The sequence below is a fragment of the Salvelinus alpinus genome, chromosome 7, assembly GCF_045679555.1.
Source record: "Salvelinus alpinus chromosome 7, SLU_Salpinus.1, whole genome shotgun sequence".
Taxonomy (NCBI): domain Eukaryota; kingdom Metazoa; phylum Chordata; class Actinopteri; order Salmoniformes; family Salmonidae; genus Salvelinus; species Salvelinus alpinus.
The window spans coordinates 20,223,788-20,243,788 of NC_092092.1; the positions used below are offsets into that span (position 1 = coordinate 20,223,788).

The following is a 20,001-nucleotide window of genomic DNA, read 5'->3' on the forward strand; positions in this document are numbered from 1 at the left end:
TATCAAAATCCAGAAAAAATACGTTAAATTCTTCAACCACCTAAAAGGAAGCGATTCCCAAACCTTCCATAACAAAGCCATCACCTACAGAGAGATGAACCTGGAGAAGAGTCTCCTAAGCAAGCTGGTCCTGGGGCTCTGTTCACAAACACAAACAGACCCCACAGAGTCCCAGGACAGCAACACAATTAGACCTAACCAAATCATGAGAAAACAAAAAGATAATTACTTGACACATTGGAAAGAATTAACAAAAAAACAGAGCAAACTAGAATGCCATTTGGCCCTAAACAGAGAGTACACAGTGGCAGAATACCTGACCACTGTGACTAACCAAAACTTAAGGAAAGCTTTGACTATGTATAGACTGTGAGCATAGCCTTGCTATTGAGAAAGGCCGCCGTAGGAAGACCTGGCTCTCAAGAGAAGACAGGCTATGTGCACACTGCCCACAAAATGAGTGTCAGATCGTGTGTGCAACTGGTCAACTAGAGTCAGCTGCAGGAGAGCAGAGATGAGTGAACAGGCACTCTTTAATTGGCAGAAGCACAAGTCGGACGCAACAGCGTCACAACACTCCAGCCAAAGGCAAAAGTGAAATAGCGCACTGGTCACTATAAAATAAAGAACAACAATACAATACCACGGGTTGAACCAATACCCGGAAAAACCCAGCCTGACGTGTCACACAAAACATGTAACGACCAATACCACATACAGACATGGGGGGGAACAGAGGATAATATACACGTAGATTGATGAGGGAATGTAAAGCAGGTGTGCGGGAAAACAAGACAAAACAAATGGAAAATGAAAGGTGGAGCGGCGATGGCTAGAAGACCGGTGACGTCGACCGCCGAGCGCCGCCCGAACAAGGAGAGGAACCGACTTCGGCGGAAGTCGTGACAATGAGGTGGAAACTGAGCTGCACTTCCTAACCTCCTGCCAAATGTATGACCATATTAGAGACACATATTTCCCTCAGATTACACAGATCCACAAATTCGAAAACAAACCCGATTTTGATAAACTCCCATATCTAATGGGTGAAATACCACAGTGTGCAATCACTGCAGCAAGATTTGTGACCTGTTGCCACAAGAAAAGGGCAACCAGTGAAGAACAAACACCATTGTAAATACAACCCATATTTATGTTTATTTATTTTCCCTTTTGTAGTTTAACCATTTGCACATCGTTACAACACTGTATATATACATAATATGACACTTGTAATGTCTTCATTCTTTTGGAACTTCTGTGAGTGTAATGTTTACTGTTCATTTTTATTGTTTATTTCACTTTTGTATATTGTCTACTTCACTTGTTTTGGCAATGTTAACATAAGTTTCCCATGCCAATAAAGCCCCTCAAATTAAATTGAGAGAGAGAGATAGATACCATAGTAAGAGAGAAACAGAGAGAGACAGATACTATAGTAAGAGAGAAACAGAGAGAGACAGATAATATAGTAAGAGAGAAACAGAGATACAGATACTATAGTAAGAGGGAAACAGAGAGACAGATAATATAGTAAGAGAGAAACAGAGAGAGACAGATACTATAGTAAGAGAGAAACACAGAGAGACAGATAATATAGTAAGAGAGAAACAGAGAGAGACAGATACTATAGTAAGAGAGAAACAGAGAGAGACAGATACTATAGTAAGAGAGAAACACAGAGAGACAGATACTATAGTAAGAGAGAAACACAGAGAGACAGATAATATAGTAAGAGAGAAACACAGAGAGACAGATAATATAGTAAGAGAGAAACAGAGAGAGACAGATACTATAGTAAGAGAGAAACAGAGAGAGACAGATACTATAGTAAGAGAGAAACACAGAGAGACAGATAATATAGTAAGAGAGAAACAGAGAGAGACAGATACTATAGTAAGAGAGAAACAGAGAGAGACAGATACTATAGTAAGAGAGAAACAGAGAGAGACAGATACTATAGTAAGAGAGAAACAGAGAGACAGATAATATAGTAAGAGAGAAACAGAGAGACAGATACTATAGTAAGAGAGAAACAGAGAGACAGATACTATAGTAAGATAGAAACAGAGAGAGACAGATACTATAGTAAGAGAGAAACAGAGAGACAGATACTATAGTAAGAGAGAAACACAGAGAGAGAGACAGATACTATAGTAAGAGAGAAACAGAGAGACAGAAAATATAGTAAGAGAGAAACAGAGAGACAGATACTGTAACGAGCACGCTGAGATTCGGGAAGCAAGTTCAGGGAGTGAGTGTTTTAATAAATAAACACAACATAATACAAAATAAGAAATACGAACAACACACAGACATGACACAGGAACAGAAACAATAACGCCTGGGGAAGAAACCAAAGGGAGTGACATATATAGGGAAGGTAATCAGGGAAGTGATGGAGTCCAGGTGAGTCTGACGACGCGCAGGTGCACATAACGATGGTGACAGGTGTGCGCCAAACCGAGCAGGCTGGTGATCTAGAGGCCAGAGAGGGAGCACACGACAGATACTATAGTAAGAGAGAAACAGAGAGAGAGACAGATACTATAGTAAGAGAGAAACAGAGAGAGAGACAGATACTATAGTAAGAAAGAAACAGAGAGAGACAGATACTATAGTAAGAGAGAAACAGAGAGAGAGACAGATACTATAGTAAGAGAGAAACACAGAGAGACAGATACTATAGTAAGAGAGAAACAGAGAGAGAGACAGATACTATAGTAAGAGAGAAACAGAGAGAGACAGATACTATAGTAAGAGAGAAACAGAGAGAGAGACAGATACTATAGTAAGAGAGAAACAGAGAGAGACAGATACTATAGTAAGAGAGAAACAGAGAGAGAGACAGATACTATAGTAAGAGAGAAACACAGAGAGACAGATACTATAGTAAGAGAGAAACAGAGAGAGATAGATACTATAGTAAGAGAGAAACAGAGAGAGAGACAGATACTATAGTAAGAGAGAAACAGAGAGAGAGACAGATACTATAGTAAGAGAGAAACAGAGAGAGATAGATACTATAGTAAGAGAGAAACAGAGAGAGACAGATACTATAGTAAGAGAGAAACACAGAGAGACAGATACTATAGTAAGAGAGAAACAGAGAGAGAGACAGATACTATAGTAAGAGAGAAACAGAGAGAGACAGATACTATAGTAAGAGAGAAACAGAGAGAGAGACAGATACTATAGTAAGAGAGAAACAGAGAGAGATAGATACTATAGTAAGAGAGAAACAGAGAGAGAGACAGATACTATAGTAAGAGAGAAACAGAGAGAGATAGATACTATAGTAAGAGAGAAACAGAGAGAGACAGATACTATAGTAAGAGAGAAACACAGAGAGACAGATACTATAGTAAGAGAGAAACACAGAGAGACAGATAATATAGTAAGAGATAAACAGAGAGAGACAGATACTATAGTAAGAGAGAAACAGAGAGAGAGACAGATACTATAGTAAGAGAGAAACAGAGAGAGACAGATACTATAGTAAGAGAGAAACAGAGAGACAGATACTATAGTAAGAGAGAAACACAGAGAGACAGATACTATAGTAAGAGAGAAACAGAGAGAGACAGATACTATAGTAAGAGAGAAACAGAGAGAGACAGATACTATAGTAAGAGAGAAACAGAGAGACAGATAATATAGTAAGAGAGAAACACAGAGAGACAGATACTATAGTAAGAGAGAAACACAGAGAGACAGATACTATAGTAAGAGAGAAACAGAGAGAGACAGATAATATAGTAAGAGAGAAACAGAGTTCGTCAGAATGAATGTTATATTTTTTGTCTTTAATGTGTTTTGCGTTTTTAATTACATAAATATAAAAAGTACAATCATTGGTATAAATGTGCAACTTGCAACCAGAATTAATTTGCATACATTAAATCAATGGCACACCACGATGCAGGAAACATGGGACATAAGGAGGGACATGGACCAAGGTGTGGAATGGTGATGATTTTGGTGCATTGTAAAAAATGAGGACTTAGTAAATATTACCACCAAAAATCGATGATTTTCACATAAAAATGCAGGTTTCTGGTTTCACTTCAATATTTGAAAAGCTTACTAAATTGTTATGTGTTCAAAAAGCAGGACATTTGAATATGAAAATGTAATTTAATATACTGCAAAACCTAAACAATTATTTTTGAGTAAAAACAACAACAAGTGAAATTGTATTTAAATTACTCAATTTTCATACAATTTTCTATCAACTTAAGAATTTTAACAACTTGCCATGTGGTTTAGAGGATTGTGGGTAATTTTGTGACTTCCTGATACTTTTACACAATGTTATAAGAAAGAACAGTGTATTTCTATAGCAGTATTAAGCAGTTTGTTGTTATGAGGTGTAATGGATAATGATGAACGGATATCAAAACCGTTGGACAAATTGAAGTTCAAAGATGAGAATATTACCCCCATCGACAAGGTCACGTGCACAACCCCTCCCCACTGGGCAAACACCGGTTGAATCAATGCTGTTTCCATGTCATTACAACTCAAAAATTCTATGTGATGATGTTGAATTAACGCAAAAAAACTGATTGGATTTGAGGAAAGTCATCAATGTAAGGGAATTTCATATTTTCTCACCCAACTTTTAACTTGAATCTAATGGCGTTGTGATTTATTTTTGTTGAATTCAAGTTAGTTGACAACTCAACGTAAATCAAAACTAGACGTTGAACTGACATCTGTGCCCAGTGGGTCATGAAAAAGGCAAATACAACATCCTACAATGCTTGGAGCTCTTTCTCCACTTAGGCTACTGCTAGTGGATTGAGCACTCTCAACAATGCCTGCGAATGTGAGTGAAAATGGCTAATAATCAAAAACATAATGATAAACGATAGACACGATCACTGAATGTAACAAATCAAAAGGAAGTAGATCTAACCAATAATAACAGTTTTGGAATTGATCAAATTAAGTTCAATCTAAGCTATTTTTTGGATGCTGGACTTAATATGTTAGTGTTTGTAAAACACCAAACCTGAAGTCTATTATACATAAGAATACGTCATGTTGGAAATATTCAAAAATCTGATGCAAATAGTTCAATAATTTTTTTAAGTAGAATATATTTCAGACAGTGTGGAGAGCAGGGCAGGGGAGGCAACACAACTAAGGATGCCTCCTAACTTGATTTTCACCTATTCATTTATTGATGTCAATGGGAGACTAGCTGAACATTTGCCCCTTAGAGTTCGTGTATTGTCTTACAAGAGGTGGCATGAGTTTTACACTACGCTAAGTCCCTCGAGTGACAGTCAGTGCAGATGGAGTCAAACTATCAGACCTAAGACCATTAGAATTTATATATTTGAAGTTGGAGACTCAAGTACTATCCTACATTTCAAATGAGTCATTCTATTTGTGACTAAAGCCTTGGGTTGGGCGACCAGCAGAGCACCTTATCCTGTGAATGCAGAAAGTCAAGCTTTCGATCAATGATTCCTCTAACAGCCTTGCTGACTAGCAGAACAAAAAAGCTTCACTCTGCTGGAGTTATTACTTAGAGGTTGTATTCCAAATGGCACCCTATTCCCTATATAGTGCACTACTTTTGACCAGAGGCCTATGGGAAGAGAGGTGCTCTGGTCTGGTCTAAACAGAATAGGGTGCCATTTGGGATGCAAGCCCAGTGACTCAGCTGTTCCATTCACTGCTGAAAGGCTAGTTTAAACAGCCCATTGCAAGTGTAAAACAACAAATTAATTTATGGATCCTTTGGGTTACACTTAAAGCCTGTAGATGTAATACTTCACAACTTGTTCCAAGCATTTAAGAGCCTTTATAATATCTTATAATAATGTGTAATGTCTTTCAAGTGGACTTTGTTCAGGCACAGCCAACAAACAGTCACAGAGAAAAGCCCAGTAGATAACAGCTCTGTTTACACACACAGTTTGCCTGGTAATAAAATAAGATGTGGTTTGTCATGATTGATGGAGTCTGACTGTCTCAAACAAGATACATGATAATCATATAAACTGACTGACCGAACGATCACATGATAATTCCATTGCTGGACCATTAAGCATGAATCCCCCTATGCTTTTGATTCCAAACTGTCAACAAAGCTGTTGGAGCCTCTTAATCCAGTCTCCTGTGACCGACTTACCACGCAAGATGTGGTTCCTGTTTCAAGATTTTTTGTTGTTGTCAAAAAGCCAAGTTTCAGCCAAGACAAAACAGATGGCCTTGCGCATTGCACCGCAGAGACTTCACCTCACAGCTCCAGGCTTCATGCAGTGCTGCTGCTATTGTCAGCATCACCAACACCGACCGGCAAGCTCAACAATGATTTGCTAACAGTCTTATACACACTGTAAGTCAAGCTTCACAATGATTTGCTAACAGTCTTATACACACTGTAAGTCAAGCTTCACAATGATTTGCTAACAGTCTTATACACACTGTAAGTCAAGCTTCAAATTCATAACATCTGTAGTCCCTTGGAGAGATCAGTCTTTGCTTCCGGCCATATACACACTATAAGACTATAAATCACAGGACTTATGGTCATTATCACTGATGTGTGGCTGGCTGCCATGTTATTCCCTTCATAGCATCCTATATTTATGGGCCTTTGAGAAGCGTGGAAGATATGGGATGCGTCCAAAATGGTAACTTGTTCCCTACATGCATTATTTGACCCTGTTCGAAAGAAGCAGTGCACTATGTAGGGAATAGGGTGCCATTTGATATGCAGACATTATCCTATATATCCTTCTGTTAACAAGCCATTTTACATTTGAGTCATTTAGCAGACGCTCTTATGCAGAGAGACTTACAGTCAGTGCATTCAACTTAAGATAACTAGGTGAGACAACCACAATAGCTAGGTGAGAAAACCACAAGTCACAGACTAGTCTATTACACTGTGATGATTTGTGATCCGCCTCTGTTGTGGTCACCCCGTGATATTATATTATACTGTGATGATTTGTGATCCGCCTCTGTTGTGGTCACCCCGTGATATTATATTATACTGTGATGATTTGTGATCCGCCTCTGTTGTGGTCACCCCGTGATATTATATTATACTGTGATGATTTGTGATCCGCCTCTGTTGTGGTCACCCCGTGATATTATATTATACTGTGATGATTTGTGATCCGCCTCTGTTGTGGTCACCCCGTGATATTATATTATACTGTGATGATTTGTGATCCGCCTCTGTTGTGGTCACCCCGTGATATTATATTATACTGTGATGATTTGTGATCCGCCTCTGTTGTGGTCACCCCGTGATATTATATTACACTGTGATCCACCTCTGTTATGTGATGGTCAAGCCGGGGATATTTCAGAACAGTGTGTACAAACAGTGTCGTCTTGAAAAACGTGACATACATTAGTAATAATTTATTTGACAACTTTAATAAATATCTCAGACTTATTTGGCTTTCATATTGCTGTATGAAGAATAGATGATAACATGAGAATAAATCCATTCCATTAAAGTATTGATAGAAAAGTAATAGATAGATATATCACCTTTCAGTAAGAAGCATTGATGTTACTGTTGATAAACAATACAGTTGTATCCCTAACAGGACCCTATTCCCTATGCACTGCTTTTGACCAGAGCCTTATGAACCCTGGTCAAAAGTAGTGCACTAAATAGGGAATAGGGTGCCATTTGGGACGCAAACTACATTTCCCGAGACAGACCTCCCGTCTCCTCTCGGAAGATACAGAGGGCATTAGGACAGATAGATCCATTGACATCAATGGAGTTTAAGTTTGCAAAATGCAAAACGATTGTATTGTACAATATAGAAGCTATACATACATTTGATGTGTAATATTTTTCGTATAATATTTAAGGACAAAAGTAAGGAGATTGAATTAAAGCCATGCATGCATTTGTAAGTGAGCAAACCTTACTCTAAATATATTTATTTATATCTCTATTGTTGTAACAGCTTTATGCGTCGTCACTCAGCCTGGCGTAAAATACATTTTATGATGTTTTATTTCATTCTTATCTAGAGGCATCCACAGGATCAATACCAGCAGTTGCAAGATGCAATTCATGTAAAGACTGTCAGTAAATCTCTCTCCCCGAACACACACACAGACACAGACACAGACACAGACACAGACACAGACACAGACACACACACACACACACACACACACACACACACACACACACACGTTTCCTGCTCCTGGAAAGGTAAAGAGTTAACTATTTAATTTCCTTCTCCCCTAGCCGCTATGTTCTAAAGGGGACAAAACAGGTTCAGTAAAGTCACGAAGTAATTGCAATGCCTCCAGCAGTAGTGTACGCTATTAGCCCTCTTCTCCCAGGGGACCAGGACAGATTGCATACAACACTGTAGGAGGCAACATCAGAGGACTTCTACAATGTATATAATAAACCTCTGAACCGTAAAACCATGAAATGTGACACGGTTATAACCTAAATGTCAGTGTTTAAAACATAAACATTAGGCAGTTCGCTTTTGTCAATAAGTGTTCTCATCTTCATAAAAACAGGCGTTTAAAATGGAAGATTGAACATGATAGTCTGCTTTTTCCAGTAAGTTTCCAACCAGGAGAACACCTATATCTGTGTTCAGATTTCAAACATTAGTGTTTACTTCCCTATCATCCTGTTTAGAGTGCATTTAGTCATTAGAAATGTATTCAGATCAGTGTTAGGAATGTCTGTCAACTTCGCTACATTTCAGTACAACTGAACAAGACATTTGATTCAAAAATGTTTTCAATCGCGTGGCGTTGTTGTTTCCGTTAACTCTCTCAGAGTGAAAGAGATGTGGGAGGGGTCTCATTATCATACACTGCTCAAAAAAATAAAGGGAACACTTAAACAACACAATGTAACTCCAAGTCAATCACACTTCTGTGAAATCAAACTGTCCACTTAGGAAGCAACACTGATTGACAATACATTTCACATGCTGCTGTGCAAATGGACAAAAGGTGGAAATTATAGGCAATTAGCAAGACACCCCCAATAAAGGAGTGGTTCTGCAGGTGGTGACCACAGACCACTTCTCAGTTCCTATGCTTCCTGGCTGATGTTTTGGTCACTTTTGAATGCTGGCGGTGCTTTCACTCTAGTGGTAGCATGAGACGGAGTCTACAACCCACACAAGTGGCTCAGGTAGTGCAGCTCATCCAGGATGGCAAGAAGGTTTGCTGTGTCTGTCAGCGTAGTGTCCAGAGCATGGAGGCGCTACCAGGAGACAGGCCAGTACATCAGGAGACGTGGAGGAAGCCGTAGGAGGGCAACAACCCAGCAGCAGGACCGCTACCTCCGCCTTTGTGCAAGGAAGAGCAAGAGGAGCACTGCCAGAGCCCTGCAAAATGACCTCCAGCAGGCCACAAATGTGCATGTGTCTGCTCAAACGGTCAGAAACAGACTCCATGAGAGTCGTATGAGGGCCCGACGTCCACAGGTGGGGGTTGTGCTTACAGCCCAACACCGTGCAGGATGTTTGGCATTTGCCAGAGAACACCAAGATTGGCAAATTCGCCACTGGCGCCCTGTGCTCTTCACAGATGAAAGCAGGTTCACACTGAGCACATGAGCACATGTGACAGACGTGACAGAGTCTGGAGACGCCGTGGAGAACGTTCTGCTGCCTGCAACATGGGTCAGTCATGGTGTGGGGTGGCATTTCTTTGGGGGGCCGCACAGCCCTCCATGTGCTCGCCAGAGGTAGCCTGACTGCCATTAGGTACCAAGATGAGATCCTCAGACCCCTTGTGAGACCATATGCTGGTGCGGTTGGCCCTGGGTTCCTCCTAATGCAAGACAATGCTAGACCTCATGTGGCTGGAGTGTGTCAGCAGTTCCTGCAAGAGGAAGGCATTGATGCTATGGACTGGCCCGCCCGTTCCCCAGACCTGAATCCAATTGAGCACATCTGGGACATCATGTCTCCCTCCATCCACCAACGCCACGTTGCACCACAGACTGTCCAGGAGTTGGCGGATGCTTTAGTCCAGGTCTGGGAGGAGATCCCTCAGGAGACCATCCGCCACCTCATCAGGAGCATGCCCAGGCGTTGTAGGGAGGTCATACAGGCACGTGGAGGCCACACACACTACCGAGCCTCATTTTGACTTGTTTTAAGGACATTACATCAAAGTTGGATCAGCCTGTAGTGTGGTTTTCCACTTTAATTTTGAGTGTGACTCCAAATCCAGACCTCCATGGGTTGATAAATTTGATTTACATTGATCATTTTTGTGTGATTTTGTTGTCAGCACATTCAACTATGTAAAGAAAAAAGTATTTCATAAGAATATTTCATTCATTCAGATCTAGGATGTGTTATTTTAGTGTTCCCTTTATTTTTTTGAGCAGTGTATTTCCCAGCATGCTTTATTGCAGGTACATTTTTAGAACGTATTTTTTAAATGTTTTATATGTTATATGTTTATATGTTTCCTCATGCACATTGATTAATTAATTGATCTTACAGTATACAGAGGTAAATCATTTACATTTTTCTAAACTGATCCAATCTGTAAGGGGTTTGACTTATTGCACTCATTACAGAGATGGTTGTTCCAGTTTATATGGTTTAGTAGGTCTCAGTTGTTAAATCCTTAACAATTGCAGTTATTCTGAGGGCAGGTTGTGGGTGATAAAATGTAAAAATTGTTGGCTATCCTCCCTCTGGGTGGATTCCGATAGGAATTACTAATCACTTCACAAGCCAGCACATTCTGACTTGCAGGTCAGATGTGGCCCATGAGCCAGGATTTGAAGTCCACTATGTTGAGGATAACTAGCCAAATGACTCACAGAGATGCACATCTTTACATTGCTACAACGTGCTCATATTCCAATTAGCTGAGACATTACAATCTAGGTATTTAATTTGCTGTGTGTTCTGTTGTGTAATATAATCCGGTGCTATTGAAACGCTACACTACATATTCCAAACTTCTCATTGTCACCATTTCATTCTGGCCGGCAACAACGAATATGCAGCCTGTAGCCTTGAAAGTCTAACCACTTTCGTTGTCATAGAAATATACTGTGTTGTAGCAGCTGACTGTGCTCACTACATTTGCCATTCAGTGTCCATCATTCTAGATGATCTCAGAAAGAGATGGCCCTGGACACTAATATGGCTTCATCTGGAGATCATATACTATATACAACTAAAAGCAGGGGACACACATTCATATCATATTCAATTATTCTCTACACAGGAAAGCCAACTAACTGTGTCATTCGCCTTCTCTTTTATACTGTATGTTATTTACAGCTATAGAAAAATATATTTCAAATGGAGTAATCTCTGTTTTACATACAACGATCTCGTATGGCTTTACCATAACGGCATGCAGGTAACTACAACAAGCCTGAAGCCTCAAGTACCTGAGTAATTTTCTCTAGTTCTTTTTTAACCCGGGGACGGGGACAGAGCAATGAAAACATTCCAACCTATAGACGTTTTATCAATAGGCAAAAATACATGGTATGTGTTCCAAATTCCCTATATAGTGCACAACTTTGGACCAGAACCCTTGAGCCCGGGATCAAAGTAGTGCACTTTATAGGGAATAGGGTAAAAATAGTCAATAGGATGCCATTTAGGATGCACCCATGGAGAACAAAGGATCTATTTGTAATTTCCAACCGGTTTATCAAGTTGCGTTTTCATAAGACGTTCCAGTGTTATATTTACAGTCATGATGTTGTTATATACAGAGAGATGTCTGATCAATAAGTCTGTGAAAAAAGCCAAATCTAACAGGATGGTCAGAGAGGAGGGTACGGTGTGTGTGTGTGTCTGTGTCTGAGCTGAATGCAGAGATGGCAGAGCCCGCGAGCAATAGCAGGCGTGGGTGGACTAGGGAGAGAGATGGTAATGATGGACGCCAGGGAGAGTTGAGCTCTTGGCTGTGCTATTCTGTGTATCTGGATCTGGGAAGGGGTCTCTATCTCACTTTCTCTCTCTCTCTCTGTCTCTCTTTCTTTCTTTCTTTCTTTCTCTATGTCTGCTCTGTGTATCTCTTTCTTCCTAACTGCTCTCTGTATCTGTCCTTTCTTTCTATCTCTCTCCGTCTGTCTGTCTCTCTCTCTCACGCGCTCTTTCTTTCTTTCTTTCTTTCTTTCTTTCTTTCTTTCTTTCTTTCTTTCTTTCTCTGTCAGCTCAGTGTATCAATCTCTTTCTTCCTCTCTGCATTAGTCCTTTCTTTCTCTCTCTCTTTCACTTTCTCTCCCTTTGTTTTTCGCTCTATTTTTCCATCTCTATTTATCTATTTACCTTTTCATTCTACATGCATGCCTGCAGGACTCATGTTATTCTCTCTTTCAAGGACTCTCTCTCTCTCACTCTCAAAACTTGCAAATCTGTAACGAGGAGAATCAATGACAGTCAAGTGTGAGAATCATTTGAGATGAAAGGCTACAAGGGAAACTCGTTTTAATGTCTTCAATTGACTCTCCTTCTCCCAAATTTGCTCTATTTAACATGTCAAGTACGTGTATACAATCCCCTTATTCACCAAGCTATACCTTCGTCTGGCTATCAACCTCCTCTTCATTAGTCCTTTTATAGAAATACATATTATTTCATGTTCATTGTTGCACACTTTTTTATCTTTTGCTCATTTTCTTTTTTCTTTTTCTTACAGGCAGATTTAGTTCAGTTGAGAGAGGAGAGGAGATGAGAAGAGAAGAAGAGAAGAAGAGAAGAGGAGAAGAGAGGAAGAGAGGAAGAGAGGAAGAGAGGAAGAGAGGAAGAGAGGAAGAGAGGAAGAGGAGAGGAAGAGGAGAGGAAGAGAGGAAGAGGAGAGGAAGAGAGGAAGAGGAGAAGAGGAGAAAGAGGAGGAGAGGATAGGAGAAGAGGAGAAAAGAAGAGGAGAGGAGAGGAGAGGAGGAGAGGAGGAGAGAAGAAGAGGAGAAGAGAACAAGAGAGAAGGAGAAGAGAGGAGGAGAAGAGGAGAGGAGAAGAGGAGAAGAGGAGGAAAGAAAAGGAGAAGAGAAGAGTAGTTTTAGCCGGCATACACCCATAAAGTAAGTCAAACACTCTGCCCTAAAACATGTTCTGAGCTGATAAGAACCCTAGTTACCTTCCTAGGAGGCCCTCGACTTTCATTCCCTTCCTCTCCCACCTCTCCCACCTCTCCCTCGCTCTCTCCCTCTCTCTCTTCTCTGCACTCATCCATCTTGAGAAATAGGAAATGACTGTTTGAAGCCCTGCAGTCAGGCTCTGTGCTGAATCTCTAACTAGGAGCTCACTGAACTGACTGACATAACTGAGCTGGGGTTGCAGGCTACATCACACACTACAGCAGTAACATCAACCCGATACAACACCAGCCAGTCTGAATTATGTTCTTACCTTTCCCCCTTGTCCCTAACCCCTCAACATTTGCAGATCTATCCGAAGGGTCTGGGCAGGTATAAGCAGTATATATAGTGTTGGAGCTTCCACCATATTGCTTCCACCTTTCAAGCGATTTGGGACGTGCTGAACCAGTCTCCTCTTCCCCCACAATAATCAGTCACCTGAGCTTAAGATTAGACTAGTACAAGATGATTGGTGGAGACCATTGTAATATTATGACTTGTTGCTTGTGCTTCCTCGCATAGGCACAATCAATATGGTTGCCGGTCCATACATCACAGAGCATTGACATGAATGGCTTGAATGTTCATTCTAGTCATTCTATTTCTATGGTAGAGACTAGGTTTGCTATCACTAAGGTCACGTTATGCTCTCTATGGTTCAGCTTCCATACTTCAGGCCTGGTCTGTAAATGGATCTGATATGTTGATGAGTTCCTATTGTTCTTCACAATGAGACATGGAATGCATAGCTATATATGTACTATATCATACTGTAGTTATCTTTGTGTTGAAATGATAGGTACAGTACCAACTCAACCTATACATTCAAACCTACTTATAAATGACATACTTAGTGAAAAAGCTCCAAAGCGATGATGATGATAATGTCGTAATGATCGCACAGAGTTGCCTCTTCCAGTACAGTATGCTGTAGAAGTCACATTGATCTGGGGCAGTATGTATCACGCATCTTGGAGAAGGAGTGCTGATCTAGAATCAGGTCCCTCCTGTTCATTGTATTCAATTTGATCTAAAAGGCTAAACTGATCCTAGATCAGCACGTCTTATCTGAGACGTTTGCTACATATGGCTAACTAATTCTTCGGAGACGTTTGATACTCACAGCCTCAGAGATTTACTCAGGTATGGCTAACTAATTCTTTTGAAGATTGCCAATGGTATATCAGTGAAAATGTTCTTTCTGGCTTCGAGTCAAAGAGAGCAATATGTCGGCTTATGGCCTCATGTTATACTAATTCCTCCATGGTTGTCTCAAGTGTTTTGACCTTCAAAAGCACAGTTACAAGAAGGTTCCTTTCCTTCCCATAGTATCATTCCAACTGTCCCATCATCATCGTCATCATCATCATCATCACAGGATGTTGATTCCATCCCCAAAAATGTCCAACAGTTTCATGCATATCATTATGCTCTTCCATTGAACAACAAGACATAATCAAGCATGACAAGAGTGATAGCAAATAAAGTTAATCACATAAGACCATAAAACTCCTCTCAGTTTCTCTCCCCATCAGTCTCAGTCTCCTTAAGCACATTCTCTACCACCCTGCAGGCATCTACTCCAGTGTTTCTCAACCTTTCATACCAACCTTTTTATTATCTGAGAGACCAGCAGGTCTCTCTTGTGTCAGAGACTGACAAGCTATGGTCTTTACTCTGTGAGGGACTGCAAACATTAAGTCAGTCAATCATCTCACCGACCGAAAGTCCACATCTCACGGACCAGCGCCTATCCATGGACCAGAAGTTGAGAAACACTACACAGGTCTACCTGGAGTTGCTGGTCTCTGCCAGTCTGTTGTTCATGATCCCCAGAGCGCCCACTCCTCCAGAGAACCCGTTATGTCTCGAGCCCCCACACACCGTCCTGGGATAACCGTTAGCGGACTCTGATAACTGCTTCTGCATGAGTGCCAGTGAGACCTTATTCGAGGCCGTCAGGTCCTTCATTGAAATCATCTCTCCAGAGAGTCTGCGTCCTCCCCCCTCCGTGTCGCTGTCGCAGGGCCCCGAATCCCCAGAGTCCGGTGGGCGTCTGATTCCGAAGCGGCCCTTACGGATTCTCGACCCGGGCCGGATGGCGTTGCGGCGTCCCAACGGGAAAGAGTTTGACCTGATGTTGCACCGCTGGCAGCACAGGTTCTGAAGCATCCAGTTGAGCACCTGTAGGAAGGAAGGAATCTGATTAGATGTTTAAAATACAGATAGAGTTACAGATAGAGGTGGTTCAGCTAACTGAACACAACAATGCATCAAGGATTAAAAATACAATATTGTCGACAGACTTATTTCCATTGTGCTCGTTGTTCTACATCTACCTGTTTGATGACGATGGAGATGACGTTGAACAGAGAGTAGATGCAGCACACGCCCATGAGGATGAACAGGCAGTTAGCCAGACGGTACAGCGGCTGGTACTCATAGTCCGCTCTCTGGCTTGACACTAGGTCCCCAAAGCCAATGGTGCTGACGGGGGAGGAGGTAGAGAAAAAAGGGGAGGAGGAGTAGAAGGAGGGAGAAGGAGGAAGAATAGGGAAAGAAGGAGGATTAATAGGAAGAGGAGGAGGGGAAGAAGAAAAATAAAAACAAGAATAACATTACTTTCTTGCCTTTTGTCTTTTTTCTATCCCAACCCCCCTGAGACTAGGACTGCAAAATTCCAATAACTTTCCACAAATTCCCCAGTTTTCCAGAAATTCAAATCTGGGCCTGAGGATAGCTGAATATTTCCGGCTTATTCCCTCCTAATTGCAGGAATCCTTCAAATTGGATTTCTGGAAAACCAGGGAATTTTGAGAAAGTTGCCAGAATTATGCGACCCTACCCGAGACACACAAATACACACACCCAGAGAGAGGTTGAAGAACAGGCCAGCCACAGTGCAGTGCCTTGCTCATGGGCACAGGATATGATATCATGGATACTCTAGGATGCCAGCATTTCTCTGTTTTACTCCCCACCAGATTTCACCCTCAGTCAGACTCAAGATTCATACAGACAGCCTTCCAGCCGATTGCTGGCTGGCCCACTTCTCCAACCTCCGACCTCTAGTAGGCTACCTTACCTAAATGTGACGAAACAGAAGTAGAGTGAGTCCAGGTAGGCCCATCCCTCCACAGGGGTGTACATGGCTGAGGCGCAGCAGGAGATGATGATGGCAGACAGCCCCAGGATCAACATGACGTGGTAGACAGACGGCTTCCACCCCGGGAAAGAACACGCCGAGAAGTCATGGCGGATACCCGGCGGGAGGAGGCCGGAGTTCCGGATGCGCCGTTCCCTCACGGCCTTCATGACCACGGCCAGGAGGGTGATAATGCGTTCCAGGAAGAGGTTAAAGAACAAGATGGTGGCGGCGCAGCCAAGGAGACCATAGAAGATCAGGAACACCTTCCCTGCTACCGTCACCGGAGTGGACATCCCGAAACCTACAGGGGAAGACAGAGAAAGATGGGGTTAGATTGATGGATTGATTGAGTGGAATATTGATTGACTGATTAATTCCAGAAGATGAAACTACTAAAGGCTCCTAGGAAGGCGTCTACACCACAGCATTAGTAATTGTGTCTATTTGTCCGGCCCTAATAAACCTCGAAGATCCCAGCAGGCATCTGAATGCTCCATTTCTGCGGTAGACACCATTTACTGGCATGTGGTAAGATGTTTTTTAGGTTAGGCTCTACTCTGTCTATTAAAAGACTTTGGTGCAGTACCAGCATTTGACGAGTTCAATGAAGTGAGTGATATTTCACTATTTAAATATGTGGCAACGTCATTCAATTAGCATTCTACTCTACTAAAAATGTACCTTCTCTGGACAAGGTCATCAGTATTTGGGAGGCTGTGTGTGTAATGCAGTAATGAAGCTCAGCTCTGTAACTGATTGACATTTCTGCTGTTGATGCACGATCTGGCCCTTTGTTCTGTCTACTCATTTCCTGGTCAATTCAGGTCAGTGTGAAAGCTAAGTGGAGATGGTGACGAGAGAAGAGGATTAGCTGTCAAACATTCGTGGTGTGTGTGTGTGTGTGTGTGTGTGTGTGTGTGTGTGTGTGTGTGTGTGTGTGTGTGTGTGTGTGTGTGTGTGTGTGTGTGTGTGTGTGTGTGTGTGTGTGTGTGTGTGTGTGTGTGTGTGTGTGTGTGTGTGTGTGTGTGTGTGTGTGCAGCATGTGTTAAGTTATGCAGGAACAAGAACAGGAACACTTCCTATCTTGGGAAGTGACAGGTCAGAGGTTAGAGACTGCAGCTTACTCACGCACACTCACGCACGCGCACACACTCGCGCGCACACACACACACACCCTCTACCTCTGAATTATGTGAATCAGTACATAACTGATTGGATAAGAGATAGGTTTGGTGTATTCAGTCAACCAATGAACAGAGAACAGGGAGATCAGCGAGTGTGTTTCTGGCATATCACATTTACGTAAGTATTCAGACTCTTTACTCAGTACTTTGTTGAAGCACCTATGGCAGTGATTACAGCCTCGAGTCTTCTTGGGTATGACGCTACAAGCTTGACACACCTGTATTTGGGGAGTTTCTCACATTCTTCTCTGCAGATCCTCTTAAACTCTGCCAGGTATGGGGAGCGTAACTGCATAGCTGTTTTCAGGTTCCAGAAATGTTAGATCGGGTTTAAGTCCGGGCTCTGACTGGGCCACACAAAGGACCTGAAGCCACTCCTGCATTGTCTTGACTGTGTGCTTAGGGTCGTTGTCCTGTTGGAAGGTGAACCTTGGCCCCAGTCTGAGGTTCTGAGCACTCTGGAGCAGGTTTTCATCAAGGATCCGTCTGTACGTTGCTGCGTTCATCTTTCCCTAGATCCTGACTAATCTCCCAGTCTCTGCTGCTGAAAAACATTGACACAGCATGATGCTGCCACCACCATGCTTGACCCTAGGGATGGTGCCAGGTTTCCTCCAGACCGGTGCCCCCACACATTGACTCAATATATCCACATACTTTTTCGGCCTCATGATGCCATCTATTTTGTGAAGTGCACCAGTCCCTCCTGCAGCAAAGCACCCCCACAACATGATGCTGCCACCCCCGTGCTTCACGGTTGGGATGGTGTTTCTCAGCTTGCAAGCCTCCCCCTTTTTCCTCTAAACATAACGATGGTCATTATGGCCAAACAGTTCTATTTTTGTTTCATCAGACCAGAGGACATTTCTCCAAAAAGTACAATCTTTGTCCCCATGTGCAGTTGCAAACCGTAGTCTGGCTTTTTTATGGCGGTTTTGGAGCAGTGGCTTCTTCCTTGCTGAGCGGCCTTTCAGGTTATGTCGATATAGGACTCGTTTTACTGTGGATATAGATACTTTTGTACCTGTTTCCTCCAGCATCTTCACAAGGTCCTTTGCTGTTGTTCTGGGATTGATTTGCACTTTTCGCACCAAAGTACGTTCATCTCTAGGAGACAGAGTGTGTCTCCTTCCTGAGCGGTATGACGGCTGCGTGGTCCCATGGTGTTTATACTGTGTGCTATTGTTTGTACAGATGAACGTGGTACCTTCAGGCGTTTGGAAATTGCTCCCAAGGATGAACCAGACTTGTGGAGGTCTACAATTGTTTTTCTGATGTCTTGGCTGATTTCTTTTGATTTTCCCATGATGTCAAGCAAAGAGGCACTGAGTTTGAAGGTAGGCCTTGAAATACATCCACAGGTACACCTCTAATTGACTCAAATTATGTCAATTAGCCTATTAGAAGGTTCTAAAGCCATGACATCATTTTCTGGAATGTTCCAAGCTGTTAAAGGCACAGTCAACTTAGTGTATGTAAACTTCTGACCCACTGGAATTGTGATACAGTGAATGATAAGCGAAATAATCTGTCTGTTAACAATTGTTGGAAAAATGACTTGTGTCATTCACGAAGTAGATGTCCTAACCAACTTGCCAAAACTATAGTTTGTTAACAAGAAATGTGTGGAATGGTTGAAAAACGAGTTTTAATGACTCCCACCTAAGTGTATGTAAACTTCCGACTTCAACTGTATGTTTACTTGCCTTTTATGGTGCATACTATAATTATAGTATCAAGCAATGGCACGGACACATAAAATAGCGTTAACCATGTTAGGGTATATTGATAGTTGTAGTTAGTATTTATTGGGCCATTGTATAATGATTGATTGAAATAACTTTTCCTTAGATAACAAGTTGTATTTTTTGAGGTAGTTGATTTTATGTTTTGAGAGTCTTAATGCATTTTGCAAATTAAACGTGCCATTTTGGCCAACGTGCTTCAATTTGGGGCTGCGTGTTAATTGTTTTGATAAAGGGAATTCTGTTTGGACAAATGTGCTCAAGCAATCGAGAAAAACTGTAAACAACTAATTGACCAAAGTCGGTTCAATTACTTGAATTCCATTTAATTCCGTTTTTTTGTGAGCCCAACATGCCATTTCTCTAGGAAGATATCAAATCTTTCACGAGAGAAATCAACTCAAGAACTATGTGCGACGCTGGGTGAAGGGAGTTTTAAGCAAATATTCAACCTAGTTCAGTGCAGAAATGTGTTAATTAACTACAATGACCATAATCCATTGGGCCTGTTTTTTCTGTCTCAGCAGAGATGGATACACTTTTACGCCTGCTGCGTTACTGTAGGTTAGATGCACACAGACCGCATAGACCACATGAGAGAGGAATGTACACAACACAATGACATAGAGAGGGATAGAGGCAGTTTGTGAAAGTATGCCTTATCCTCTTTGAAGAACTAGTAAAATGATTCCATCAGACAGCTCTGCAGCTAGCCTAGCTAAATACAGTAAGGTGACTAAAGACAACCAGTATGGGAGCACGTTGTCTTGCTGGTTGACTGCTACTGCCTGAGCACAGATGAGATGATGACTTTAAGGAATG

General features: G+C 41.8%; 1 protein-coding gene across 1 annotated transcript in view; it reads right to left on the reverse strand.

Moving 5' to 3' along the window:
• Positions 1-3,785: 3,785 nt before the first annotated feature.
• Positions 3,786-20,001, reverse strand: part of LOC139580549 (potassium channel subfamily K member 12-like) — a 69,308-nt gene continuing 53,092 nt past the window's right edge. The window contains exons 2-4 of the mRNA XM_071409362.1: positions 16,188-16,551; positions 15,442-15,589; positions 3,786-15,286 (exon numbers count right to left, since the gene is read on the reverse strand). Of these exons, the coding sequence (XP_071265463.1) occupies positions 14,891-15,286; positions 15,442-15,589; positions 16,188-16,551 (908 nt within the window). The 3' untranslated portion in view covers positions 3,786-14,890. The remainder of the gene's footprint in view (positions 15,287-15,441; positions 15,590-16,187; positions 16,552-20,001) is intronic.